At 41.9% G+C, this 13,983-nt stretch overlaps 2 protein-coding genes across 2 annotated transcripts; both read right to left on the minus strand.

Annotated features, from left to right (window-relative positions):
* Window positions 1–259: 259 nt before the first annotated feature.
* Window positions 260–6,411, minus strand: LOC309705006 (histone H1-like). The gene has a single exon (XM_082530600.1). The coding sequence runs from the start codon at window positions 5,405–5,407 to the stop codon at window positions 5,021–5,023; it is 387 nt and encodes a 128-aa protein (XP_082386726.1). The 5' UTR covers window positions 5,408–6,411; the 3' UTR covers window positions 260–5,020.
* Window positions 6,412–8,879: 2,468 nt separating this feature from the next.
* LOC309705001 (uncharacterized protein) lies at window positions 8,880–13,810 on the minus strand. Its single transcript, XM_082530594.1, has 5 exons — window positions 13,796–13,810; window positions 10,754–10,822; window positions 10,590–10,638; window positions 9,498–9,590; window positions 8,880–9,226 (listed from the first exon to the last, which is right to left on the minus strand). Exons 2-5 carry the CDS (start codon window positions 10,774–10,776, stop codon window positions 8,915–8,917), a joined length of 477 nt encoding a protein of 158 aa, XP_082386720.1. The 5' UTR covers window positions 10,777–10,822; window positions 13,796–13,810; the 3' UTR covers window positions 8,880–8,914.
* Between the last annotated feature and the right edge of the window lie 173 nt (window positions 13,811–13,983).

The following is a 13,983-nucleotide window of genomic DNA, read 5'->3' on the forward strand; positions in this document are numbered from 1 at the left end:
TGTAGTACTTACACCAATCATGTTTCAGTTAGTGTTTGTATTGCTTATGTAAACATTACTTTTAATTAAATTAATGAAACATACATAAATGATAACTTGCAAAACCATCTCTTTTATTTTGCTTGAACATTCTTAAAACAGTTGGCAGGATCCCAGTTCAGCCTAGCTTTCTCCCTGTTAGGTTTGTAGCTTGAACCCATCCGCTGGAACGTTGAAGACAATATAATTACACTGCTAAGCAAGACACAAATAGGCAAAGTTCTTCATGGTACTCGTGCACGGGAGAGAACCAGACAAACGCCGTTCCTTCGCTTGACCCCAGTAGCTCTCGTCCGTCCTCCCATACACTGTCCTTTTATTGAGGTTACATGAATATGCATAGGTTCATTAACATACGACGTCTACATACAAACAAAGAGTACCTTGCCTGTGTGTGTGTGTGTGTGTGTGTGTGTGTGTACTGCTGATCAAAGGGTCAACCATCCTTGGTCAGGAAGAGGGTAGCCTCCCCCTCACCCTAGATGGTTCATCCTAGATAACACGGTGAGGAAGTCCTGCAGTTCATCTAAACAAAGAGCACTTAGACTAGAACAGACGCAACTACGTTAATCCTACCATAAAACAATAAGACACGGTATGACCTCTCATGCTCCCAAAGTGCTGTCTAATACACACAAAGTTTGCAGACTATCAAGGATCAAAACCTCTACCAATCTACAACTAATTACAAAACTCTAAGCATATATAAGTAAATATTTCTAAGCATAAATGACAATCAACAATACAAATCTAACATTTCCCCCCTTTTTGACCTTTATGCCTGAAAAGTTCCCAGGTATGAATACGTCATGTCTGACAGTTTCAATGCAAACCTTTTTATACTCAGCATATGTCAAATCACCCTAAATTACTGAAAAGGTACACAGTTTAATAAATGTATTAGCAGTTACCCCATTCATTGAGCTCATCTCATGGCAAACTGCATCTTACGAGCAACCAAAGAAATTGTTAATTTAATAGTGAAACTAAAAAAGTAACATTTTGAAAAACATCTCAACTTGGTGATGCTTCCTCCGGGTGTGCACATCACATGTCTTTCTGCAGAGTGGTTTAAGCTCTGCAGGGCGTCATGAATGTCTCTTCCAGTTGTTTCCATCGTTGTCCATAGGACCAGAGTCCAAATGTATGTAGAATAGACATTCAAACATACCAGTTGGTTTTGTGGTTCGTCAACATGGGTCTCAGCTATTTCCAAGCTGCAGACCTCTCAGCACTCTAGTTTTATGGCCTCTTACCAGCCCCCATCACCTGACTTCAGACCTTCGTCTTGTGAGGGGGATATATATGACTCCTTAATTGTCCACGCTCTGCAGAAAAAGCTCTCTGTGGAAAGGGTGCTGGGTTCCGTCATCTTACTGCTGTTATGATCCCAGCAGCCTTCAGAGTGTCATCGTATGCACAGTATAGTGGCACAGCATTAGGTGATGTTCATAGGAAACTGCTGTCATCACCACCATAGCTTCTGGTTCCTGTGCTTTCACAGAATCATGATGTCATCCTCGAACTCCTTCTGCGCTGTCGATGGAGCTTGGCACGCTCCCCTCATCCCACGAGTTTTCATGTTCCAACGCTGCTGAAGGTTTAAGGCAGAGCACGTCGTACACCTTAGTCGTCTTCCTCAGCGTCAATATTGAATCTTTCATTTTATTTAAAATCTTGCTGTGGGAAGTCTCCTCTTGATTTCCTGGAAGCTTAGTAGCACAGCTCTCTGTGTGATGTCTGCTGTGCTGAAGATGATCTCTGATCCTCCTGAAGCCTCTCTCCCATCTTGTGGACGATCCTCTCCTCTATTTTGCAGGCAGTTTCATGGTCCTTGCTGTGGCTCCAAGGTCTGATTTCATGATGGGCCCCAATCAGCTTGATCTTTGACCTCAACCACTGCCTGGCTGTCAGCTATGCCTGGAATAGTTCACGCTTCTCACTGGGCCTCTGAAGATTTCTCAGGAGATTACTGCTGCACCTGTATTTCCTTGCTAAGAAGAAAAACTATTTGGAGAGTATGTCAACAATCATCAAACCACATTCTTTAGTTCAGTGAACTTCACTTATAGGCCATCAAAGCCTCATCTGAACATGGGTGCACCACTTGCATAGGTTTAATATTTGTAAATAAAACGGCTAATCACACAAATCACTGCAACAATAATAAAAAACATTGTTTAATGTTAATCCTTGGACCCCTCCTCTTGACGCAAGGACACACCCATGCGTCAACTCACCAAACCTGGATTCCAGTCTTAAAGAAAAAGATTAGCTAGATCATATCCCAGGCAACATCAGGGCATCTCCTCCCCTGGAGCAGCACCACCCTGGACCTATAATCCTGCAATGAAAATGTTAGTGTGCTTTGCATATTAAGTTTGCTTAACACCTGGCTCTCCCAGGAGCCTGCATACACACCATCATGGCCTGGAAAACAAAATCTGGAAGTAAAATCAAACTCCATACCTGTAAACAATTGTATCATAAGGACAAGAAGCATTCAACATCAGCAAGACAAGTGTCATGTGCAGGTTTTCTCAAATCAGTAAACTACAATTATTTTCATAAGTCGCCTCAGACATGGATCATCCCATGTACTCAGGCAACATTAATGTAATCGGTGACTGCTCTTAAGCAAAGTCACTCCACTTATATATTACTATGGGCTCAAAAGTGGCCAGCTAATGAGCCCATATCAAACTATCCCAGAAACACTGTATCTCTTATTTGTTTCACTCATGTCACTTGTCCGTTTCAGCTGAATCTTCCACAGCATTCTCAAAGAAACTAACATTAGCAATACACATTGACTGTAGTCAGACAGAGGTCAGACACAGGTCAACAGGTTCCAGAGGTGCCATAAAAACACCATAAAGTCAACCCTAGCTGTGGAAAGAAGTAACACCAGTTCTCAACACAGGAAATTTCACACAGGTTATTCACATTATCAAAGTAACCTTCACATTTTCCCATCAACACAATGCAACAGCATCACCACTCACAACCTGTAAACACAGTTTTCCTCACACATAAACCCAGAAATCCTGTAGTAGGAAAAAACATCAACCAGTTGTCCTGGTATAAATCGCATCATCAATTCACATGAAGAACTGGCATGCTGTAAGAAAAGAAAATGCAAATATTAGCGCTTGCGCAGGCGTATTGCATACTTTGTCACCATTACCTCTGTAAGCAACACAAGGTAGTGAATAACACACACATAGTAAATTCACAGACACAGAAAATGGCATTTAAAATGTTAAATCATCACGCAACCTCGAGTGTTGCTGTCATCTTTCTGCTTCTGTAAAGGGAAGCACACACAGACTCATCTGCACCCCTGCCAGGCGGGGGTCAACTTCACACAGTCGTGTTACATCAGTAAAGTCTTGTCAGCTTTTGTCAGCTTTTACCAGTCAGTCAGTTTGTTTTCCTTTCACTCACTCATTCATACATTCATTCTTTCTTTCTTTGCTGATAGTGGAACCTATCGTCGCATTTAGTTTCCACTCTCAGCAAAATGACGTCATTTCAAAAAGAAAAAGAAGTTTAGATAGGATTACATCGCTGAATCCTTTTTAGGACAGGGACTCTCATTTAATATTGTCCCAATAAGTAGCTTTCTCCTGAGCCCATTTCAACGTGGAGAAAACTCACTTGTAACAGCTTTCTCGACCGGTCGTATAGCACTTTTAATTCCCGACGTGCAGATCTGCTTAAAGAAAAGAAATAGACAAACAAAATCAGTGCCTGTTCAAAAAATAAAAATGAAAAATAACAGAGATTATCAAACCAAACTTTCAGTGCACTGTGAAAGTATCAAAATAAAAAGGCCTTGTTAAGTCATGACACAAACTCCTCATCAACTTCACAACAGGAGAAGAATCATCAGCTAGATTCACTCCAAACCAACCATCAACTGCACAACACACAACATAACCCTAATGTCATATTAGCTATGAGTTTAATCACCCGGTCTGTGCTCTTCACTCATTTAAGCCACAGATCTATTTTATTCAATTTTTCCTTTTTCCCTTCATCATAAAACATGTGACATGCTGTCATGCACTTCACAAAAGACGTTTGTTCTGATGTATTCAGAGTTGTGTATCTAAATACAGGATTCACTCGCACATCAAAACAGGAAACTCAGTGTTTTAGAGTCTCCACTCAACACACAACAACTCCAACACATCTCATTCACTCATACTAGAATTCAGTCACCTTTCATTAATCTAAAACCGATCAACTAATTTGCATATCAGCTATTAACCCACTAAGTTGACAGGACGACAGAAAAGCATGTTCAAAATAGTATCACAAAAGACAATTTCCCTCATACAGTAAATTACATGTGCTGCCTCAATCAAGCAGGAAGCTTCTCCCAATTTACCATTTTAACAACTAAATTTATTGTCTGATCACTGGTTGGTCAAACCAGGATCTTTTTTTTTTTTTTCCCACAAAAGTTAAATTGTTGTCCTGCAACTTGTAGAGTCAATTTTTTGCATTGGATAAATTCAGTATTTAATAACAAGTGTCTGCTAAATCGACACTATTGTAACACTGATGAAAGATAACAAGCTAATTTTCATTGCATGGGTTTGTGTTATTAGGCAGGTCTAATGCATGTCTGTGGAGCTGCATCTCCAGCAGAGCATGTTCTCTGCCTTTCCTACACACTTCTCTGCTATTTGATCATTTCTTAACTAATGTGCTATGAGTCTTCATGAGTCATTTTGTGTTTGGAATTGTTAGTAGGGTTAATGCATGTTCTGCTTGTGTGTGTGTGATTTTGTATATGTTTCTATTTTCGCAATGTTTCAGACTCCGTCTCAATTTTCCAACTTAAGCAGTCAGTTTTCTTTTCCCCAGGTTTGCTAACCCAAATTTTGATTTCCCACATTAAATAATTCCTATGTGTTCTCACCTAGTCTTCTCACTCTGTTGTCCTCTCACTCTTTTGTCCTCTCCCTCTTCAACAGTCCCGGCAGTTCTCCTTCAGCTTTGTCCTGTCTAGTAGCTGAAGTGCTGCTGCTGCCTTCTTGGGCGACTTCTTAGCAGCTGCTGCCGGTTTCTTGGCTTTGGCCGCGGCGGGCTTCTTGGCTTTGCTCTCAGTAGCCTTGTTCATCTTGAAGGATCCGGAGGTCCTGGTGCCCTTGGTCTGCACCAGAGTGCCCTTCGCCACCAGGCTCTTGATGGCGGTCTTGACACGGGCCTTGTTCTTGTCCACATCGTAGCCTCCGGCAGCCAGAGCCTTCTTGAGAGCGGCCACAGACAGGCCGTTGCGCTCCTTGGAAGCGACCACGGCTTTCACAATCAGCTCGCCCACGCTGAGGCCGACCTTCTTGGGCTTGGAAGTCATCGTCTTCTTCTTCTTGGCCTGAACCTCGGCGCAGGGCGCAGGGCGTGTTTATGATGGAGCCTTTCCCACCACAGCGCTGGCACGTTGAACGCATCATGAAGGGTCCATTTCTTTCATGTCGCTAGCCGCATGTGGCTTGCCCGAGTCACTCAGTCCTTTTTGAGCATTTCAACATGCTGCCGCCGCAGACCCTGGCCTCAGATCCAGCAAGTTTAGCGCGCTGATCTCCAAAAAAGTCCCGAAGGCCAGAAAGACGTCAAATAAGTGTCTCGTGCTGAGAACTCAAACAAAAACTCCTCTTCACGCTGCCATCTTGCTCGCCCCTCCGTGAAATTCAACCAATCAGACAGGAAGATGGGTTTGCTTTCTTCTTCTGCTGCTGTTTATCCACATTGCTGCTGCTTTGCTGGGACTTTTTGTGCTCAGGACTTGCTGCTGTCTCTTTATCATGTTATTGCTTTGGAGCTGCATTCCTTATCTTCAGGGAGGAGTGAGCTCGCTTGTGAGGTTGAGAAACACATGGCACTGTAAATAAGTCAGCCAGAAACTTGGCCTGCATGTTTCCAATGATGTTAAACTATAACTTTCTTCCGACTGTTGCATGTGGAAAATTGATACAGGTCTGCTTTTCACCTGAAAGTGACAAACTAAAACATGTTCATTATTATCATCACTGCTTAATCAACACACATCTCTCTCTCTCTCTCTCTGTGTGTTTGTGTGAACAATCCTTTCTTAAAAGCAGAAAATGACATTGTAGTTGTTTTTCGGCTGATCAACACAAAACCTTTTTCCTATGATTATTTCTCTTCGTCTACAATGTAGTAATTTGTCTCTTTTTCACTCTTTTTTTTTTTTTCGTTACAATAGCTGGTGACCTGCAGAATCACCGCTCTCACTCACAATCAAAGGCAATTACTTTTACACAGCGCACAAAAACACTGTGATGTCAGACACATTCACACTCACTTTTTCATCTGCATAAATAAATCATATGGCTGGAGATATGTGCCATGGTGATCCGTAAATATGATCACCAGTTTATTTAATTATTTTTAATCCAACAAAACAAATAAACAAAAACATGATGCTGATGCTACACACACACACGAGTCAAGGTGCAGAAAAACTGCTCATGGAAACGCTGCACACTCTCTGTTTCCCTCTCTTTGAGTAGTTCTCAGACAGCTCTTGATCTGATAATGTGTAGCTTGCTCATCAGCTCAAAAAACAAAAACAAAACTGCAACGCGACATCACACAGTAGTTGCATGCTCTGCCCACAGTGGCAAAGTCTTACACTTACATATTCAACACAGCTTCTCCATCATGTATTTTTAGATGTTTCATACAGGGTTGAGCATATTAGTTGTTTTCACAGATGTGCTCTATATCTCAACAATGGCTCATAACAAGACGACAGTCTTTCACACAGGTCAAGTGCCTCTATGCACTTCATGAGTTTAAATATTTACCTATATCACTTCACCTCACATGTCATTGTACTGAATTTAAGCAACCACAAGCTTAATGTAGATTACTTTTAACAACTATCCACCTCAATTATGTCTATGGTCTGGCACACAGGCTGTTGTCGATCAGGGCAAGCTAAAGAATAAACATTTTGTGTCAGCTGCCAGGAGCAAAGTCCAGCACAAACGTCTGTCTCCCTCCAACTCACTCTTGGTTGCTTAGAAACCCATGATAACAACAACAGTCGGTGTCACAGACCACATGTTCTGCTCCGCACACACTCACACAACAACAACAAAAACGACGACGACAACAATGACAACAACACAAAATAGGCCTACTCCGGACTCACACCGGACCGCTCGGGACCCTGACCCAGTTGTGGGACGCTCACCCACTCGCGCGACAAAACCCAATGAAGGGACGCTCGGGACACACACCCAGGGCGATTTCAAAACCGGACACTCACCGGACGCTTGGGACCCTTGGGCGATTTAACCAAAACTTCTTTTTCGGGACACTAACCCAGTTATCGCTCCACAAAGCAGCGAACTTCTCAACGCCTCACAAAATGGCGGAGACTGCACAACGACACGGTTATAGAGTCGGCCTCTTTAAACTTACTTGGCGTTGCTTAGCGTGTAATATCAGCCTGAATCCCGCCGATCGCCATTCATCGAGGAGAAAGACAGACAGCGAATCCACAGGAACTTCCTGGCTGACGTCAGTCTTTCAGCGTGCCTCCCCCCCCCTCGGTGAATGCGATCCCAGGGAGCCGGCATCGAAGGACCAATTAATGTTAGGTTTGTAGCTTGAACCCATCCGCTGGAACGTTGAAGACAATATAATTACACTGCTAAGCAAGACACAAATAGGCAAAGTTCTTCATGGTACTCGTGCACGGGAGAGAACCAGACAAACGCCGTTCCTTCGCTTGACCCCAGTAGCTCTCGTCCGTCCTCCCATACACTGTCCTTTTATTGAGGTTACATGAATATGCATAGGTTCATTAACATACGACGTCTACATACAAACAAAGAGTACCTTGCCTGTGTGTGTGTGTGTGTGTGTGTGTGTGTGTACTGCTGATCAAAGGGTCAACCATCCTTGGTCAGGAAGAGGGTAGCCTCCCCCTCACCCTAGATGGTTCATCCTAGATAACACGGTGAGGAAGTCCTGCAGTTCATCTAAACAAAGAGCACTTAGACTAGAACAGACGCAACTACGTTAATCCTACCATAAAACAATAAGACACGGTATGACCTCTCATGCTCCCAAAGTGCTGTCTAATACACACAAAGTTTGCAGACTATCAAGGATCAAAACCTCTACCAATCTACAACTAATTACAAAACTCTAAGCATATATAAGTAAATATTTCTAAGCATAAATGACAATCAACAATACAAATCTAACACTCCCCTTTAACCATCTCATACTAAGACCACAGAACTTCCAGATCAAGACATGCTGACTGAAAGAAAAAATACAATAAAATAACCCTAACCCTAATAATAAAAATGAAATAAGTCTGTTGAATAGTTTGCAGACAAAAAATATTATCCCCAAAGCAACTTTCGTAAAATGTAGTAAAATATGCATTGCAAACAACAATATGAATTTTAACACAATTTAAAGCTCAGACATAACATTCAACATTACTATGTTGCTTGCATACATTAGTCCTCCATTTAATCAGGCTGTATCCATTAATAGTGACTTTATGCTATTTAACGTGTGGAGAAAACATTCAATTTTGAGCATAACTGCTCCACTCAAACAATTTGTGAAAACCAGTGTGCATTTGCCTTTGTAACAATTGCCATCTGGCAAAAATCAGTGTTTACACTTAAACTGTATAAGACTTTAAGTTATGAACAAACAATCTTTGTATAATAGCCACAGAGCAAACCACATAGTTTATATGAACATTTTATAACTTACAATTTTAAACTTTAAAACAGTAAACACATATTTGCATTGCAAAAACCTTGAAAAAAAATATCTGGCTTGCCTGAGTCTGTTTCAAGCTCATTCACCCCATTAGCTTGTTTTTTAGAAACTGTGCCTTGGATGACAACCTCTGTCCATCCAGCTTCATGATAATCTTTTGCAAGACTTCAAAAGTGCATTTGAGCTCCGGTGGGTAGCTTAGGTTCAGACAGTATATCAGTCCAAATAACAGAGCACAAGCAATTGCAATGCTCCTCAAACCAGTGAGAACCTCCACGCCTTCAATCAGGACACCGATGTTCCCTGGGTCATCTCCAGGCTCCGCACCCTCCTGATGTATGACATACACTCCCATCACAGTTTGTTCCATGGCTTCAGTGTTGGCCTCAGTGTTCTGTGACGTAAAATACAATAATACATTTGTTTGAGTCTAGATATGAAAAAAATAAAGGAATTCAGCAATCAGCGTGAATATGCTGATATATTTACTAAATTCTATGTCTCTGGTTTCACACCTCAGAAATTTGACATGAAACAAAACAAGGACCAATTGCAATATCTTTTATTCACACGTGGTGTCACATTTTACCATTTCATATATTGAAATTACCCATAACTCCTGGAGCAAATTACATAACACAGAACAACTTGTGAATATAACTGACCGTATATTCCTTCACAAGTTTCTCATGGTCTTCATTCAGGTAGACACACAAGGACTTCAGGATGCATGCTCGTCTTGTATGTATTGTGTCATCCTAAGAAAAAAGGGAATCCATAATGACAATATTTAGCTTTTAGGCAGCAGTTTGAAAAAGGAATACTTAGTTTGGAAGAGTCCAAAAGGCCACATGGTAAATAGACTGGTTCTTATATAGCGTTTGTACTGAAATGACTTCCTTTGGTCTATCGATAAAAAATACTCAACAGGCTCTACAACCCTAAAATTTTGTATGTAGTATAGTTTTCTTTTATAAGGAGTGGCAAGAGGGCCACACTTTCCCAATATTTTAGCCACAGGGTTAGAAACACATACAGAATTTGCAAGCTCTTCAATAACAGCCTGACTAATATGGAGGTTAAGGCTCTTAAAAATTTCTCTAATTGTACGCTTTGTCAGAGGTACACTAGCTGAACTCAACAGAAAAACTAACTCCTCTAAGAACTCATCTAATCCTTTTGCTGGAACATGAAATATGTGTTCCAATTTCAACAATATTACTGCTAATTTCCGTTCAATTAGTTCGGGCTGATTTTCAACAGCACTATTATCACATTCTGTCACTGACTCACTTTCAAATTCACCATAGGATACATCTTCAGAACAGCTAGCCCTTACGTTATCAGAGGACTCTATCACTTGAACTGGGTCCACACGTGTAACTACCCTGTCTTTAAAATCTTTAAGTGTGTGTGGATGATGCTTCCTCTTGTGTGTATAAAATGTATTGTAAATATTTGTCTTGAAAGGGCACCCAAGAAACACACAACTAACTGTCTCGTTACTTCGCAGATGTGTTCCAATATGGACAAAAAAATCTCTCTCAGAGAAGACGTCACTGCAGTCACATAACTCACATTTAAAAGTTACTGAACTTGAAGCTGTCTGTGTAAACTGAGATGAATGAGCTTTATAGACATGAGTGTTCAGTCCACTCCAAGTCTTAAATGTGCACGGACAATTAACATATATGCACAGATAATGTTGACCTATTCCGTAATGATGATGTAGTTTATAATGTTGAAGTAATTTGTACCTGCTGCTCTCTCTGGTAACACAATGCTTGCACTGCCACATACACGTCACTGATAAAAAATGAAATATGCATTAGAAAACGTCAAGGAGATTAAACTTCTGCATCATCCAAAAAAAATAAATAACATAATAATAATAATAATAATAAGGCAAACATGAACTTACCATGTATTGTTGAGGAGGTGCATAAGAATCTCAGAGCATGGGAATGTGGCTTTATTTTGTGATGTATTTCTGGGGAGAGAAATTAATTAAAACAAAGTTATTACTCTGACAAATTTGTGTTAATATCTACATACTGTGAAATGTGAAGACTGTTACGGTGCGTACACACCGAACGCGATAGACGCGACCAGAGCTTCAGGTTTACATGTAAAGTCAATGGAGGAGCACGATGAAGCGCGACTGGGGGTCCAGCTAAACTTCGGAAGCAGATTTGCATTGAGAAAACGCTTTTCTGCCTACTTCACACGACTGACGCCTTTGAAGCGCGAAGTAAAATACGCGCTGCAGTTTGTGTGGTGCATTTTGTGCATTCGCGCTTATCACGTCTACCGCTCCAGCTGGTAAAATCTGCGGGACAGCAGCTCCTCAAACTCGGCAAGGGACAGAAGGTGGTACAGCTGAAAGCGGCCGTCATCCAGACGGAGCTTCTGGAGCAAGTGGTGAAACTCACCAAACTGCTCACGCTTGTGGAAGACCTGATGGACCCAGGTACGGTGAGGACGTCCTTTAGGCACTGCTCTGCTCTCCACAGCAAATAGAGAAGGGAGACTCTTTCTTCAAACGCTAGATTGACAGCTGCCATTTTAATAACATACCGTCTGGCACTACTTCCTCCCAGATCTCTTCTTCATACGCGTGAAAATTGCATATAAAGCTCGACCAGTTCATGCTGGACGCGCTTCGAGGTGCAAATGTGCACGCGATCAGCTAGGGGCGTCTATCGCGTTCGGTGTGAACGCACCGTTAGTCAGCCTAATGCAGAGCACCAGAGAAACTATAACCCGAACAATTATCCACCTAAATCATTCTGAATTCGAAAACTAAGTGAATATATTACAAAAAAAGAAAATGCACATGCAATTATTGTGACAGATTTTATCTTACTCCTTGTTATTAACTCCCCTAAACGCTGGTTTAGTTGAATTAAACCTTTCATCAATCCAGTTAATGCGGTTGCCCGCGACTAAACTCCACTGACAAAAACAGGAATTTTAGATAGAGCATCATAAAACACTCATAAAATCACCAAAACCATGTCGGTCAGTCTTACCACTACTACCAACAATCACCAACTCCGGTTAAGCAGAAAGTAACCTGTCATTCACGGAGCTATATGCGAAGACGTTACGGCTCTACGCGGCTTTCCCGCTCTTCAAAGTTAGCTAACTCCAGAGAAGAAAAACAGTCCTACCAACGCAGATAACCATGAAACAAACCTCATTCAAAGTCGACAGAAACAAAAACAAAAACGAACTTACCAAAATATCCTCATCAGTTTTTGCTCTGTTGCAACAATTAGCGACTCCGGTTAAGTTTTTAAAAAAACATTAAATTCACCGACTTACATTTGAAAAATGCTTGGGTCTACAACCTCCCTGCTATATATAAAACTCCTCTAAATCTCCACACTACACAGGTAAAAATTTTAACTACCGTATTTTCACGACCATAAGGCGCACTGTGCTAAAAGGCGCAGTCTCAGTTATGTGTGCCATTACTGTATTTAACACACACATAAAGCGCACTGGATCATAGGGCGCATACAAGTACCGTATGCGTATTTAAAAATAAAGCGGGAGCAAACCTGAGTTCGGTACCTTACTCACATTTCTATTGCTGGTAATCGTCATCATCAACAACACACAAGCATACAAGTGTGCGTATTTAAAAATAAAGCAGGAGCAAAACTGAGTTTGGTACTCACATTTTTATCATCAATCAAACCCATGGAAGTCCTCATCCTCTGTGTCTGAATTGAACAGCTGCGCTAAATCTCCATCAAACATGCCAGGTTCACTTTCTTCACCGTCAGAGTCACTTTCCGTGCCGTGCGGCTCCTCGGAAATGATGCCGGCTTTTGCGAAAGCTCGAACAACAGTGCCAGCAGACATGTTAGCCCAAGCATCTACAATCCATTGGCAAATTGTGGCGTAACTCGCCCGGCGCTGCCTTCCACTCTTAGTGAAACTGCGTGGAAAAAAACCACCTGGTCTCCTTACATACACCTCCCTCAGCCACTCTTTCATCATTTCCTCATCCATCCAGCCCTTTTCATTTGCCTTAATGATGATTCCTGCTGGAAATTTCTCTTTAGGCAAAGTCTTTCTCTTAAAAATCACCATAGGCGGCAGTTTCTGTCCATTAGCATGGCAGCCAAGCACAACAGTAAAAGAAGACTTTTCATACCCCGTTGTGCGTATCGCTACCGTGCTGGTCCCCTTCTTCTCCACAGTGTGACTCACCGGGATGTCAAAAGTGAGCGGGACCTCGTCCATGTTTGTGATGTGGCTGGGCTGGATGTTTTTGTCGCCGATGTGTTTGCTGCAGTAGGAGCGGAAGATGGCCAGCTTTTCCTTATAATCCGCTGGAAGTTGCTGCGCTACCAAGACGGACCTCCTTGGAAATGTTCAATGTTCATCTCTTCAGCTAGTGAAACTGCTTTTAGCCGAATGGTGAAGTCGAAACGCTTCTCCAGCTCGCTCTTTGCTTGATGATCGCCTTATGTCGCGGAAACTCAGCTGCGTTTTCTTGACCTGCCGGAGCTTGTTTTCTAGCTTCCTCCATTTTAACCATCGATTCGTTAATCTTAAATTCTCTCGCCGCTGCTCGATTTCCATGTTCCTCCGCGTAGCTGATGGCCTTCAGTTTAAACTGTGCTTCGTAAGCGTGTCTCTTTGCCATTTTCAGGGTTGTTAAAACAACGATGTTCTACATAATGCACATACCTGTTCTTTTATACAGGTATGTGCGATTGTCCCGGTATATACGATCAACGCCCACACTTCACCCTTTAACGTTCTCATGGTGTTCTCTACTACGTCCTCCTTACAACACACAGGGCGCACTGCACTATAGGGCGCGCCGCACTTTTTGAAGAAAATCTAAGGCTTTTAAGTGCGCCTTATGGTCGTGAAAATACGGTAATAGTATTTATCTCTCACTCCACTAACCTAAATAAATATATCAAGAAATATTACTTACCTCACTATCAGGTATGCCAAAAAGTAACTCCACGTGCGCTCGTTAACTTCTCAACGGACCTTTCCGCATCCGGTGGGCGTGGAGCATGCGCAATACATGACGCTATCAGAGCCGTTGGTTTGATGGACCTCATTCTCATTGGATTGCCATGAACGAATTTAACTCATCAAAGTTTTCTTTGATTTATA

This window comes from Aulonocara stuartgranti (assembly GCF_965226115.1).
Source record: "Aulonocara stuartgranti genome assembly, chromosome: 4".
Taxonomy (NCBI): Eukaryota; Metazoa; Chordata; class Actinopteri; order Cichliformes; family Cichlidae; genus Aulonocara; species Aulonocara stuartgranti.

What these genes read in the sequence shown, in the direction of transcription:
- LOC309705001 (XM_082530594.1), bottom strand. Translation starts at nt 10,776, where the DNA reads ATGCACCTCCTCAACAATACATG. An exon ending in CACCTCCTCAACAATACATG is followed by an intron (nt 10,639 to 10,753) that starts GTAAGTTCATGT and finishes ATTTTTTATCAG; the next exon opens with TGACGTGTATGTGGCAGTGC. An exon ending in GTTACCAGAGAGAGCAGCAG is followed by an intron (nt 9,591 to 10,589) that starts GTACAAATTACT and finishes CTTTTTTCTTAG; the next exon opens with GATGACACAATACATACAAG.
- LOC309705006 (XM_082530600.1), bottom strand. Translation starts at nt 5,407, where the DNA reads ATGACTTCCAAGCCCAAGAAGGTCGGCCTCAGCGTGGGCGAGCTGATT.